The following is a 15,111-nucleotide window of genomic DNA, read 5'->3' on the forward strand; positions in this document are numbered from 1 at the left end:
GCTGAAGACTTACAGAAGTCGTTGACATATTAGGGCTTTTAGGTGATCTGTATCTCATTTTCGGTGTTTTCTCTAATCCAAAGCTTAATTTATGACATGCATCTGCTGCCATCGGAGACTGATGTCAAAAGATGTATTTCAAATGCTGCTCATAATTTGAGTTATGTATGACTGATTGTTTTTTAGATTGCATAATGAATTTCTACAGTGATCTGTTACATTTTAATGTCACCTCTAATTACTTTCTTTCTTATTAATACACTTTTTAGATACAGTAGGCCAGTAGCTTCAAATATACGATTTATTACAGATGCAAAGTAATTGTTTGAATTATGTGCCTTTTCCTTGTCAGAGGTACAAGAAATTACTTTCTTCTTAAATTATAGTGGTATAATTACATGACTCTTAGACTCTTAACAAGCTTGTCTCATTATTTACTGAAGAGCTTAATTAGCATTTATTTGCATAATCTGCATATGAAATCAGATTTGTGTTGCCTTACAAAGTACATTTATTTGTGCAATAAATGCATATGTTATACTCACTACGCTCACACCCTCTAGCAAAATGTATCATTTGATTAGTCATCCCACTCCAAGGGGACTGTCCTTCTGACATGTAGTTCTCAGTGTATCTGTGAAAGGTGACATGAGGAGTTACTGTATGATGCGTGTGTGTTTTGCTCTGCTATCAACAGGAAGGATAGAATATGATATAAGGTGTTGGTTGGGTTTATGAGGGGGTATGATTAGAAGACCAGCTGTAAAGACATACTGGTAGAGCATGACGCAGACACACTACTGATGGCTCAATATCCCTCTTTTGCTGCCATCTAGTGATCAAATATTTTTGCTTGGCTGCTGTGATTGATAAACATTGGGACATCAATGTTACAGTTAAAATTCATTTAAGTTAAGAGAAATGGAGAAATACCTTAACTTCTCAGAGATTGTGATCACAGAAATGTTTATTATGTATATGTATATAGATATGTATGTATATATATGTATATAGATATATATATATATATTATGTATGAATAATATTTTCCAAATCTTAAATAACCCAATTTCATGGGTTTGTTTTTTCTTATATGCATAAGATGCAAGCTGTCATCACTTTACCTGTTTTAAATCATAAAATGTGTATTTATACAGTGAGAATCCTGCTGCACAGTTATTATAAATACACACATTTTCAAGTTATCTGTATGCCTCAGTGACAAGATGAAACCCCTCTCACCCTCTCTTGTTTCCATTCCTCTCTTGGTATTTAGAGATCCACACTGACATTTACCAAAGGAGATCCTCAAGTATGTGACTAGGTCTCTTTTTTTGCATTCACAAAGTCAAGTTATAATATTTTCACTGTAAATTGCTTTGTATATTTCTATAGTGATACAAGTGCACCTGGGAGTAAAATATTTTCAAGAGTCTTAGGCCAAAATGAAGTAAGGATATTTATGTATGTTTATCTCTTCAGTAATTGATCAGTTAGTGATTAATCACTGAAAATAATTGTTGGAGTAGCTGCAAAGTACACCTAATATAGATTTTATTTGTCATCTGTGATTGTAAACTAAGTTATAAAATACCATGATGGACTCAAAAACAGTCAGAACTGACAGTAATTGTATATACAGTTAGATATACATTTGTACCAATTAAAAATACATACTCCTAAATGTACTTCACATGGAATCTCCTGTTTGGATATTTCTAGACAGAGAGACGTGTTTGACTGTGTTGGCTCATTCCAGGAACTGAATCAGCACAACATAATCTAATGTACTTATATAACCCTGTAAAAACAAAGCCAAAAAGTGTTTCGAAGTGCAGCAGCAAAATGTTTTTACATGCCAAGAGAAAAGCTGAGATGACAGGGAAAGAACAGGAGAGATGTCTTGGACATTTGCACGGGGACTCGAGTTTCATGGCTGCCACACACATTTAAGCCCACAAGTTTCCGAGGGAAAGTATAGCCAGTGCTGGCAGGCTGCGTGTTGTGTGAGTGCAGACTGGAGAGGTGACTGGACAGTAGCCACGCCACACAGATCCAGATCCTGCAGGACATTGTGTTCTCTGTCAGCGAAGTGCCGCTCAGTTCATCTCAGCTAGGTTGTTTGAACAAAAATGCAAAAAAAAAAAGAAAGAAAGAGGGCCACAAAGGTCACACTACATGTACTATTATTATGTACAACAGCATATTTTTGCCCCATTGTTATAATCAGTTCATCTATCGACTTACATTAACATTACTTAAAACTGCAATAATAACTAAATTAATAATTAATTTCATCTTATTTAATAGTCAAATAATAGTTTTGAAGTATTGTTTTCAAGCAATATGAAATAGTTTCTGGTTTTCAACAAACAAACTAACAAATAAACGACATGTGCAGTTATAACGAGCATTTCTTTGGACAAAAGACAGTCTTCAAATTTATGACTTGTGCTGTATATCAGTTTACCTTTACCTTCACTGTAGATGTATGTGCATACATCCCCATAACAATACCTGGAACACACACATTATTATTGATGGTATTTTACGCAGACTTTTTGAGCATTTGTGCGGTTGCCGTTGTGCTTAATTATGCACATATTCAGTTTTGCTTTGACGTTTAGGTAATCAGTCTTATCGTGCACCATTTGGCAAGACTGGTGGGTTCGGGCTGTGTGAGAGCATGGGAACATGAGAGAGGACTGGTCATGTTACTGTTATGTTCACAACTTCATATTTTCTCCAGAAGCTAAAGGTCTGTTTATATCCACCACCAAGGTATAATAACCTCCCTCTACCTCGAAGTAACGCAAGACACATTTGAATGCAACTGTGTCGTCAGTCAGGCATGGTAGCCTTTGATGTGCAGCGAAAATAATAATTTATTTTTCTCTCTTAAAACATTAATTGAGAAACACTTAACATTGGACCACCTGATGTCCCATGCACACCGGGACACTTATCCATTGACACAGCAGGCTGCAAATGACACACGATGTCTGTCATCTGTTGGCATCCAGAGACAGGTGTGCTTGTCCTGGTCTTTCCCTCACTGATTGATAGTTGATTCCACTCCCATCTGTTTCTGCCCCGTCAGAGTCACTTGTTCTTTCCGCTGTGGCCACCTTACACGGAAATAAAACTACAGGTCAATCTGCTCTTACAACCTTTACCAATAAGTGTAAGATAATGAGGCTTTTTCACAATGCAGTTTGGTTTTTGCAAGACAGAAAGCGATGTAAACATGGTGTGATGACTTACCATGAAACATGAGCTGGCAAGAAAACTCCTTTCCTTACACCACTTCCTTGCTCAGCTCCACGCTATCTGCCAACTTCTCAGAACCCAGTTTTAGCCATGAGCCCAGAGTTTGGCTTGAACAACCCGGGTGAGGCGAGTTTGGCTGGGGTCACCGGGGCTCATTTTGCATTCTGTGCTTCTGTTGTCAAAAGTATTTCATGGTGGCTTGAGCAATGCTGGATCCCTTTTTCCACTGAATTTAAAGAGGCCGAAATGAGTGGGAAGCGTGCAGAGGCACACTTGTCCAGAAATGACTTGATTGACCAGCAGCGAGAGTGTTGCAGCCTGTAGTTATTTAAATTTTGAATAACGTGGACAGCAGTCCCTGGAAATAATTGACCTGGAAGGCATATTTTGATCGTATTTCACCAGCAAAGTTAAAATTGACCCCCTCTTCTATCTAAAGGGAGGTTATCAGTGGATGTTTTTGTCAGTGAGAAGGCATTGTAGAAATAATTTGTGTCGCTCATCTCGTCTTTCAGCAGGAGAGCCCCAGAAACCACAGGTGTTAAAAGGTTGCACGTTACAGGCAATAGATAAGGAGGGAATGTGCATTGCAACATATACATACTGTTGTGCCAAATAATCAGCAGCCTGTTCTTTTTAGTCGCAGTCATGTGAATCATTTATTTTAAATTGTCAACACAGCTTCTATTTTGAGTTTATCTCAACATATTTGCCTGTGAATTCCATATTTACCCTTCTTCTTTTTTGGACACCTGTGCAGTCCACTCAAGAACGTGGAACAGGGATTACCACCTGTTACAGTGAACGTCATTTGAAAAGGAAAAAAAACTGTTTTTAATTTAATGACCATTGTCTCACTTGTCTTACACGCTGAATAAGTACTACGTACAGTGACCATTTTAACACCCAGCAGGTGAGTGACGCTGGTGGGCTTAACACTTAAAGGCTCTCAAATACCTCATAGCCGAAAGCATTGCCAAGCCCCCTCCCCCAACACATTTGACCCTTGCTGACGTAGGCTGTCCATTTACATTTAGGGACACCGGCTCACTTCACTCCTAATACCATTTCTACTGTGGACAGAAGCAGGCTCAAGGGACAACGTTTGAGAGAAATAGATTTCTTTTTTTATAAATAGATATTTATATTATTACTTGATATTAACCAAAGCTCTATCCACTTTGACTATTTCTTTCTTTTTCAATTAATTTAAAATCTTGCAATTTTGAATCTTTTCCTGTTAAATTTCTTTGTATTTTTATTTTTTTTTTTGTCATATCACCACATTTTCATCAGTTTGCACATCAGCTTGGAGCACTGAAGGTAGAGCTGGCTACGATTTTTGAAAAAGTCTTTTCATCTTTGTCGAGGACATTGCTTGTCCTATATTTGTCAGAAGTTGGTGTCTTAACGTGACATTTATATCAACGGCAGCCATGAGTGCCTTGATAACAAACACAGTCGCAAATGACAAGGGTGAAAGCTTGGACTTCATGCAGAACCGGATCGAGTCGCTGAGCAGCAAAATGGACAAGCTCATCCACATTCAGGAGAAGGTGCTCTACAGACTGGACGGGATGTCCCATGACATTGATGACATTGAAAAGGATATGGAGAATCTGAAGGTTGACAAGGAGGAGATCCATTTGCCACCCAGAGTTATGAACCAGACCCAGGTGATGGGGCGAGAAGTGAAGAAGATCTGCCAGGAGATGAGCACCATTATGTCGGCAGTGAACCAGCGGTCTGAGCAGCAGGCTCAGAAGCTGGAAGGGATGGAAAAGCTGGTCCTCAGCATGCAGCAGGTGATCGGCTTCATCGGGGAGACAGTGAAGAGTTCAAAGATTATGGAGCTGATACTCAAAGGTCCGACTTCTCGGAAGGTCTCCAAACCCAAAGACAACAAGGGAAAGCAAGCTATCAAGCGGAAATCGTCTGCAGACACAATAGCCAAGAAACAGGACAAGGTGAGATTAGGAGTCAAAGTTGTTTGTCTTGATGTGATTCTGAAGAATGGATTTTAAAATATGAATTATAAATTTCTTATATCATAAAGTGTTGCAGCATATCCGTATGGACATAATGTCCCATCCTTGTCAGTTATGTAAGAGATACTATCATTTCTGCCCTGCTGACTTCAGTGTCTTAGATCTTTCCAGGATCTTGTTGGTCTTGGCAGAACATGTGAAAATGATCATAGCAGCAAGGCTGACCGTTAACAGTCCTCATGCCTCAGAATATGACTTGGCCTGTCTGCTAAATTATTCATTTAATGGGCAGACGTAACAGGTAGTGTCTGGGCTTTGGTATGTTTACACAAGTGCTGAAGGCGAAGAGAATAACAACACTTTTTTTTTTTTATTGTGTTGTGCCATTTACTTCATTCATTGCATTACAGCAATAAATGTGTCACTCGTATCTTACTGTATATGAAGCCATTATTTCATTTGTACTTGTTGGATCTCTTTCCATGCTGAATGCAGTATGACCATGCTGGCATGAGTCTCACTGTGGGACCTCCCGGCAGGGCACGAGAGGGCTAGTGTGAGGCCAGTGGTGAAATGTGAGTGGCCCAGTTTAGAAATGCTGTTTTTGGATCGGGGGCTGCTATAGTGTTTGTGTTCCAAAAGGGATTCGACCCCTTCAGCTTCGAGGAGTTAGGTGTCAACAAATAGTGATGTGTCAATGTTTCTCCTTTTCTTGCTTTAGCAGTTTGTTTTTCGCTCACTGACTCAATTGAACTGTGTGTCTTTTACCTGTTTATGCCAGTTCAACTTTGCTATTATCAGCAGCTGTAAAGTGGGTATTAGCCCATATGCAATGCAATTCTATGTAAACTGCAGCACAAAATAGCTCTTCATAAAATTTCATTGGGATTCCTGCTGATATTGCTGTCAAAGTAATTTCCGACTTAAAGGTGCTCGTAAAAGTCTGCATGTAACATGGCGTGCAGTTCTTGGAAAAAAACGTGAATATGCACTTTTGCAAAACGTCTTAGTCCTGACGCAGGCTGAAATGTTTAATTTTATTTTCCAAAGTTCTAAGTTTTTTTCAGCTTATTTGCCCAGACAGGTTAAGTCACTAACATAAACATTTTAAAACTTAAAAAAAACAACAACCTTTGACCGCCAAATATCAAATCTGTGGATTTGTTTTGATTATCTAATTGTAAGACAATATCGTGGCCCTGTAATAAAGGTCAGTAAGTGCTGCTTGACATCAGTGGCATGTGTTGCACTTGCAGACATCACCACACTCTTATCACTTGTGTTGCTGTAGAGTCATATCACTTTTCTTCTATGATCTACAAGCAAATAGCAAACCTGAGTGATTGTGATGTCATGTGCTAACGTTATCACACACTTGAGAAAATACTGACTGTATGTCAGACGGTCCCTTTCTTTTTTTTGTCCAAATTAAATCAAAAATATCACTCACTAAATTCAGGATAATTAAAGGTTTCTATCACAAAGTTATTACTGACGACTAATGACCTCATACCAATCTGATTGCTTCAGTGTGCGTCCAGTTTCAGGGAATTTCTGTCGTCGTCAGAGCTCTTGTCAGGTGGTCATTTCATCTTCTGCCACATACAGAGGTGTGACATTTCTGTCAGTTACTGTGGCCTCCACACACTTTCCCCTCTCCCCAATCAGAGATTTGAACTCCTAAACACACTGCTGTCACTGGGGAAACACTGCACTCCTGTGTTGTTTATCCCACAACACCCTTTAGAGAACAAATGTGAGAGAGCCTGTGGTTCAAGACAGGTTTTTCCATCCATGCTGACCTGATCTGAAAGTGTTAAGTGCGTTTCCTCGGCTGAGAAATTTGAACAACGGCCTACGGTTGCTTGTAATATTTTCCGCTCAGGGTCAGCATTGCATACCATTGCTGAGTGCGACAAGTGATAAGCTATAAATTCACTACACTGCTGCTGTCCATCCATGTGCCATGAATAATCAAAGACATGTCTTACGGGTTGAGTGTGTGCATGTGCAATAAATGTGCTATAATCTCAAAAATGTGTATTTTTTTTCCATTTTTATTGAATAATTTATTCATTTTTGGGGGGCACTATGATTCTAACTTTATTAAATCATGTTTTTACTGTAATTGTATTGAAATATATATATATATATATATTTAAAGTTTATGTTGTGTGACCTTAACTTCAGCTTATTTGTTGCAATTTATACATAACATGTGATATTTACTCCATTCCATGTGCATCTAAACCTACTAAGCAATGTATCTTGTCCTTTTTTTGTTTTTTACTAGAAAACTACCTCTAACAAAACCAGTAAAGGGAACCAACAGATAACTTCTGCATGTGAGCCCAGTGCTCCACAGCCTTCTCACAAGATAAAGCTCCACGGACCAAAGCATTTCCTCGCCTCCCGCAAATGTGGATACTTTGTACGTTTATTGTACTTTTAGACTGTAGAAACTTTTTGTATGTTGTTAATAATGTGCTTTTGCATTTCTCTCCTTACCTTGTTCTAATTGTATCTATCTTAAAAGACTGTAAATTGTGTTGTTGGGCTGTATCCGTGACAATATGACATTTTTTTGCATAGCTTATTTTTTCTTTTTTTTCATAGATGAAAGACCATAAAAGCAGTGATGGGGCAGAGAAGCCTTGTCTGAGCCCCAAAAGTCAAACAGCTCAGAAGAGGATGAAGCCACCAGACACAACAGGTACTGAGAACTAAAATATTCCATAACTGCTTTATTATTTAGATAATAATGATAATGATAACGATAATGATAATAATATTTTTTATGATTAGGATTATTATTATTATCATTTATAGTTATTATTATTATTATTTACTGTTATTATTATTATTTATTATTGAACATAAAAACAGACATCTATGGCATGAGATATGTCAAAATGTCAGAGCAAAGAATTTGGCAGCCTCACACTTACAACCTCACACCTTACAACCTTTCACAAATACATATTCAGTCTTGAATATTGACAGAAAGCTATGATAAATATTTATCAGGTTGTAAAAGGGAACAATTCTCTTTTGGCTTTTTTTTTTTTTTTAGATAACATCTCGCTGAAGAAGCAGGTTTTGCTTCGTCAAGAGGTCCAGAAACTCAATTTCGAAAACTCAGAGAAAACAGCTCACCAGCTCACTCCTGGAAGCCTGGATGTGGAGGCTGCAGTTCCCCCCACAGATCAGCAGCTTGATTCTTCTGCTTGCAAGTTGGAGGACCACCAGTATGAAGATTCCCAGGCGGTTGAGAAGAACCACGAGGTTGTTAAGGCGTCTATTAAAGAGGAAGCACAGACAACAATTCTTGAGGGAGAGCCAGTGGTTGCAGAGCAGGAGCCTAAGCTTGACAAGGAGGATGCTGAGAAGGAGAAGGAAGAGGAAAAGCTCAAAGTCCCAGAGAAAACAAAGGAAGAGGAAGCTCCTGCTGCAGAAGAAGTAGCTAAACCCCCAGAGATACCTGCTCCTCTTGACACAAAAAAAAATACAAAAGAACCAACTCCTGCAAGGTAGTCTCACTCAAGATCAACAGGTCCATTAACAGAAAATGAATATGAATCTGTATTGAAAATGCATTTTGTTTACTTAAGATGTAAAATCATAAATGCGAGACATGCTGCTTTTCCTTGTCTCTTACAAACTACCTGATGGCACCAGTTCACCATTCATCTTGTTTCAGGCCTGACGCCTCCCCAGCTGAGCAAGACCAGGTTGAGGAGAGCAGCAGCACAACTGCCAAGTCCTTTGTGACCGAGGAACACTTTGTCGTGGAGGAATACACAGCAGGCCACGAGAAGGTGAAGGAGACGAAAGAAGACGAGGAAGAGAATGACCCAAAGCTTGAGTCTGCGGGCTTGGCCGTGTTCAAGTTGGATGAAGTCGAATACCAGTTTAACCTCGAGCAAAAGTTGGAGATGGATGCGAAGGAAAATGATGCAGAAAAGGAGGAAGATGGCAATGTCGAGCGCTACTTTATAGGTACGTCGGGACTAGGAAGTTTAGCTATCAATAATACCAACTTTTTTCCTGTAAGGTTTTTGTTATGGAGACATTTAAAGACACTACAGTAGTTTGAATTAAGACCTACTGATGAATCAATCAAGTTGATAGAGTATATCAGTTGATATTAACATTTTGTTTTGTGTATATTAAGCAAAAAGTAAATCAAATGACAGTCCAGGGCTGCCAAAGTAATAGTAGTGTAGACATTGTGTCACCATACACATAGTTTACTCATCTAACTCGGTACAACATGGTAGTATAAAGCGTGAAGGTTGCCTGGCACGGAGATATGCTCCTCTGTAATATTGATACAGCAATTGTGTTTATCATAGCACATTAGTATACAATGTGCTAACTTGATTATGGCAGCCATGGACCCTTTCAAGCACCCCAGCATATCTGATCATGAATGAAGCTCCCGTGTTCGCACATTCCTTGTAACCCAGTAAAAGAGATTTTTATCTATTCTCTTGTCCCCCGTCCCACTTCAGACACCGCTCCTCCTCTAGGGGCTCCTTTCAATCACCGCATTGTGTCGGCCAAGCCTAATCAGATCAGCAACTTCTACACCATCAGCTGGCAAGACATACTGGGCGGGTGAGCATTGTGCTTCTGCATATCGCATTAAAAAAAAAGAGAAAAAAAAGTAAATGAATCCACCTACTGTGTCTATTTGATCAACAACACATCAAAGACAGTGAGAGAGAGTTTTAATTCCCATAGAGCCTGATTGCATAACCTCCTCCCCCCTCGTCTGCTCCCCTCTTCTCTCCCCTGGTTCATAACTTCAGAGTCACAACAGTTATTTTTACTTCAGGACTGGATGGTATGTGAAACAGTATCCCTGGTGCCAGCTGGGAGCTAATCGCTAAGTGTTAATCCAAGTCTTCAAAGAGGAGGCAGAGTCCAGCTCGTATTTAATGAAAAAAACAGATTAAGCATCCTTGTCTGAAGCGAGACCTGCTTTTGATTTCTCGTGGGAAAAACACATTAAAAGACTGTCTCTTGTCCTCTGTTACAAATATCTGTTGGCAACCCCGGAAAACTGTTTTTCTTCTTCCTTCATTTATCTTCAAGGGGTCGTTTCGGCCAGGTGCATAAATGTGTTGAAAACTCATCCGGTCTCACTTTCGCAGCCAAGGTCATTAAAGTCAGGAGTCAGAAGGAGAAGGTACAGCATCTAACATACATGGCGACTGTAATTAATTAGATGTATTTTTAATAACTGCAGTTAGAGCCCTGCATGCTCCTCATGATATAAAAAGCACGGTGTGGGCTCGGTTACAATTTTTTTAACTTCACTACAAGGCTACACTTGGAACAGAAGCAAAGGGAATATTTCTCACCTAAGTGAGAAGTGTTTGACCTAGAAGAGAAGATGCATTGTTTCATAGTCGAGAACAGCTGACAACTCTGATTGCGTGTGTGTGCGTGTGCTCATTGGCGTGCGTTTGTCTGCATTTGCATGTATTGACCTGTCTGTCTGCACTTGTGCTTCTGGCAGGAAATGGTGAAGAATGAGATCCAGGTCATGAATAATCTGGACCATGCCAACCTGATCCAGCTCTATGCAGCTTACGAGTCAAGGAATGACATCATCCTTGTTCTTGAATAGTATGCTCTTTTCTTTTATATTTCCAGCATATTTTTAAGTTTATTGATTTGTGAACATAAACTTACCACTCAAATCAGAGAAAAGGATCATTTTAATTACATGAAATGTGTGGCTCTAGGGGTCCACCACAGATTATATTCAGCAGCTGTATTGTTAAAACTCATTTGATGAATAATCGTTTGCGTTTGAATCATTGTGAATATACTGAAACGTTTGTTGTCATCCTCAGTGTAAGTGGAGGCGAGCTGTTTGACAGGATCATTGATGAAAACTACACTTTAATGGAGCTGGACGCCGTGATGTTCATCAGGCAGATCTGTGAGGGCCTGCAACACATGCACAAAATGTACATCTTGCACCTGGATCTAAAGGTGACGACCTATTGTCTTTATGACTCTTTCTGAATCTTTTGTCATTTTAATTTAACTCCGTTAAAAAAATCATTGTTTTGTTGTAAATTTCAGCCTGAGAATATTCTGTGCGTGAGCAGAGTCACAAACAAGATCAAAATCATCGACTTTGGTCTCGCCAGAATGTAAGTGCTGGCATTTTGCTTCTCCTTTATCATCTGCTGGACTAAAATGTCACTGATGTTATTCCCCCCCACACACACACAGATATAAACCCAGGGAGAAACTGCGAGTGAATTTTGGCACTCCAGAGTTTCTCGCCCCAGAAGTCATCAACTACGACTTTGCGTCATTTAACACAGACATGTGGAGCCTCGGCGTCATCACCTACATGCTGTGAGTAGACAACACGCACACTCATGCCTACACAAATGTATGACGCAGATTTCGCGGACTAATATCAACGTGTCTTCTCGTCAGCCTGAGCGGTCTCAGCCCCTTCCTCGGCGATGATGACAATGAGACTCTGAATAACATCTTGGCCTGTCAGTGGAACTTTGAGGAACAAGAGTTCAGGGATACGTCAGAAGAAGCCAAAGATTTCATCTCCAGGCTCCTAATTATAAATAAAAGGTATCATGTCATGTTTTTGTGTCTTGCTTTGTCCCCATGGGCTGGTCGGAGATGTTCATCGGATGATGTTAGTTATACTAATTATCTGTGCGTCATAGTCATGCATCACTGTTGTTTCCCCATCAGTTGGAGGATGAGTGCATCTGAAGCCTTGAGACATCCTTGGTTGTCAAGCACAGGGCTTCATCATCGCCTTCATTCAAAGGTACAGAATACACCGTCATTTATCATAAAGATGTTAGCAAATGCTTTTCAGCTTCAATTTAGTGTATTTATTAATTTTAGAAAATGAACATTTCTAAAATGTAGGCGGTTGAAATGCTATAGTGAGCAACATGTGCTAGTTTTTTGAGAAGCAAAAACAAATTGTAGATACAGAACTCTATTAAGGGAATAAGTTCACATATGTTTTATGTCACCATTTGTATTATTTATTTACCTTATTGTTATTGTTCACTGTCCCTTTTCCACAGAAAACCATGTGTAGGTCACGGCAATCATCATGTGTGCTCGTGCCAAATAGTTGAGGTTGGTGTCATATTTTGTTCTTGTGGTCATTTTGCTTACAAAAATCCTTTTTCTCATCTGAGACATAAAAATTACACTTACTTAAACCCCTCACAGGAATATATTAAAAACAGCCACAAGGGGGAAGCATGTCTCAAATTTTGTGTAGGGTGCCAAAGCAGGGACCCTTCCTCTTATAGATAGAGTGTAATAACTATCCTTAATTGAATACTGATATTTTCTATTTTAGGGCACTACATTGATGTGACAGCTCCAGCTGTGGCCACTTGGACCAACGCTCCTGTCCATGTGTATTAATCTAAACTTCGGTAGATGTACCTGTGCCGTTTCTTTTGAAAAGTCCTAAACTGTGTTGTGTTAATGTAAAAATGTTTTCATTCAATCAGAGAGATGAGTTTTCAATGAATGGTGGTGTTTAAATGCACTACAATAATATGTGAGGTTGCTTTTTCGTCCTGTTTCACGTTCAGTTATCCAATCTCTTATCTATAACCAAATACGTGTATACTTAATACACTACCATTGTTTGCTGCTGTTTTCATGTCCTACTGATAGCGTTCAAGAACTTAAATGTTAGAAATATACCTCAACTGCTCAAGGCTACAACATGATCCAAGTGATGTGACATGTGTCATAACTCGTGATGCCTTTCTCCCCCTCTCACTTAGAAATGTCGTGTCCGAGCTGTAAATAGACGGCGAACTGTAGATTGAAATCCACGTGTTGTCATGGCTTATGCTTGCTGTGCGTCGAGAGAGCGCGTTTGCGTGGCTGTTGTCATGAGTTGTTGTATATGTGCACTTTATACTGTTATTTATTTAAACACATATATCATATATCATATTCGCTGCTAGTAGAATTCATCTTATTGTGCCGTGTGCCTGAGCTGCCATGCCACTGGAGTGCACTCTGGCTGCGTATTCACAGCCCTCTAGAGGCGTTTTCAACATTTCAAAGTTGTCTTTGAAATACCTTCTGTGAAGGTTCACTATATACACTACCTACTTAATGATAACGCAGTGCATAAACTATTGTTAGTTACTATGTTTTTATGATTTCTATGTTGTTGAACACGGAGTGACTGTGAGAGAAGCTGTCCCCACCGAGTGTTAGGAAATTCAAATTCAGCATGTAGTTGTGTAGTGTGTAAATCTCCATTAAAGTGGAACTGTCACCAGACTTTTGTTTTCTTGTGGTCCATTTTTTCTTCTCTTCAATTTAACATTTTGCACAGAAGCACACGGAACTGTTGAGGGGTTTAATAAACAAGTTTAAATATTTATAGTTGACTATAATTTAGATTACCACGATTGGCAGGCATTCTGGTAAAATATTGTTTGTGTGTTAATGTCGTGCATTATGTAACTATGTATTTTGAAGTAGAAAACCTCTCCTCTTAAATGCGTATATATTATTTAAAGATCATAATGTGATTGGTGAGGAGTGAAGAGATGGCGCAATAGAAAATAAGTGAAAACAAAACAAAACAAAAATCTTAAAAACAGGAGCATAGGACCGAGCCAATGTACGGTCTTTCAATGTAAAAGAAACTGTAAGTTTACTTAGTTGCTAATTTTGGTAAAAAAAAAACACAAACATTTGCAGCCAATGTCTATTTGAACATTAAACACACAAACAGCTGATTCCAGGAGCCTAATAAAGAGCAGAGGAGCACCTTAATATGATAACAGATTTTTACTGAGGTTGCTGGAGGCAAGAATTAAGGTGAATGGCAGCACGGAGAGGAGCATGTGTACATTTCAAGCAACATTTCCCCAAAGTATACCTTATTCTTCATCCTGCGCGAGTCTTTAAATGACAGTAACGTCTTATTTCACTGAACCGCAGGGTTAGTCAGGGATACGTGCAGACTTTATGGGGGAGTACCATGGGAAACATGTATTTAATTATACAGAAATACCAGAAAAGCAAACTGTGCCACTGAAAAGCACAGAAACCCGGTACTTGTCCAGTTTTACATCCAGTAGTTTGAGACTGTCATGGACATAAAATTGTCAGGGCCGACAAAATAATTCACAGTTTTGGGTTACTTTTATTCTTCCTCCATTTTTGATTTATATAGCATGCAGTGGACAATGACAAGAGCGATGGATGACAGAGACAAATTGTCTTCCATCCATATGAAAACCTGAAATATATCGAGCTCAGGCTCCTTTTGTGGTATTTTTTCCTAGAAAGGGGACAAAAACAGAAGTGCAGTTAAAAATGGAACACTCTTGGAGGACTCGGCACAGAATATCCGATATTAAAGCCAAGTCATGAAGGAACTACAATAAATAAGGTGAAAAGGACAAAGTAATAACCATTACTTTAGTGTTATACTGCTATTTATTGTGTGTTATAAATATATTTTTTACGAGGTATTTCAAGTGCAGATTTAGTGGGGAGAAAATACAAATATAGATCTGAAGAAAAAGCTGCCACCAGAATGAAAAATGATATTGACGTGATGTCAATATTGGTTGGCTTTCAAAATTATTATAAACATTTACACTGCACCAGAAGCAACACATGATATAGCATATAAGCATATGATAAAAAAAACAAACAACAAAACCTAAGGTTTTTAGAATAAATTCAAGTGAAACCCACAGACTTTTATAATTATTTGAATCTAAATATAACACATTGGAATGAATTTTAAATTCTTTCCATTAGTACCCAACAAAGGCAGACAGCTTTG

The 15,111-nt window shown here is 38.9% G+C and overlaps 1 protein-coding gene across 2 annotated transcripts; it reads left to right on the forward strand.

Annotated features, from left to right (window-relative positions):
• The first annotated feature begins 4,626 nt into the window (after window positions 1-4,626).
• mylk4a (myosin light chain kinase family, member 4a) lies at window positions 4,627-13,586 on the forward strand. 2 transcript variants are annotated; one of them, XM_044022733.1, is made up of 15 exons: window positions 4,627-5,237; window positions 7,552-7,689; window positions 7,875-7,971; window positions 8,332-8,788; window positions 8,959-9,257; window positions 9,773-9,878; window positions 10,359-10,452; window positions 10,786-10,895; window positions 11,126-11,267; window positions 11,361-11,431; window positions 11,514-11,642; window positions 11,727-11,879; window positions 12,006-12,084; window positions 12,353-12,407; window positions 12,637-13,586. In XM_044022733.1, exons 1-14 carry the CDS (start codon window positions 4,707-4,709, stop codon window positions 12,404-12,406), a joined length of 2,460 nt encoding a protein of 819 aa, XP_043878668.1. In that variant the 5' UTR covers window positions 4,627-4,706; the 3' UTR covers window position 12,407; window positions 12,637-13,586. The 2 variants fall into 2 exon arrangements, with proteins under 2 accessions (XP_043878668.1, XP_043878677.1); XM_044022742.1 differs by lacking the exon at window positions 7,552-7,689.
• The last annotated feature ends 1,525 nt before the right edge of the window (window positions 13,587-15,111 follow it).

Source organism: Solea senegalensis, linkage group LG1 (assembly GCF_019176455.1).
Source record: "Solea senegalensis isolate Sse05_10M linkage group LG1, IFAPA_SoseM_1, whole genome shotgun sequence".
In the NCBI taxonomy this organism is placed as follows: Eukaryota; Metazoa; Chordata; class Actinopteri; order Pleuronectiformes; family Soleidae; genus Solea; species Solea senegalensis.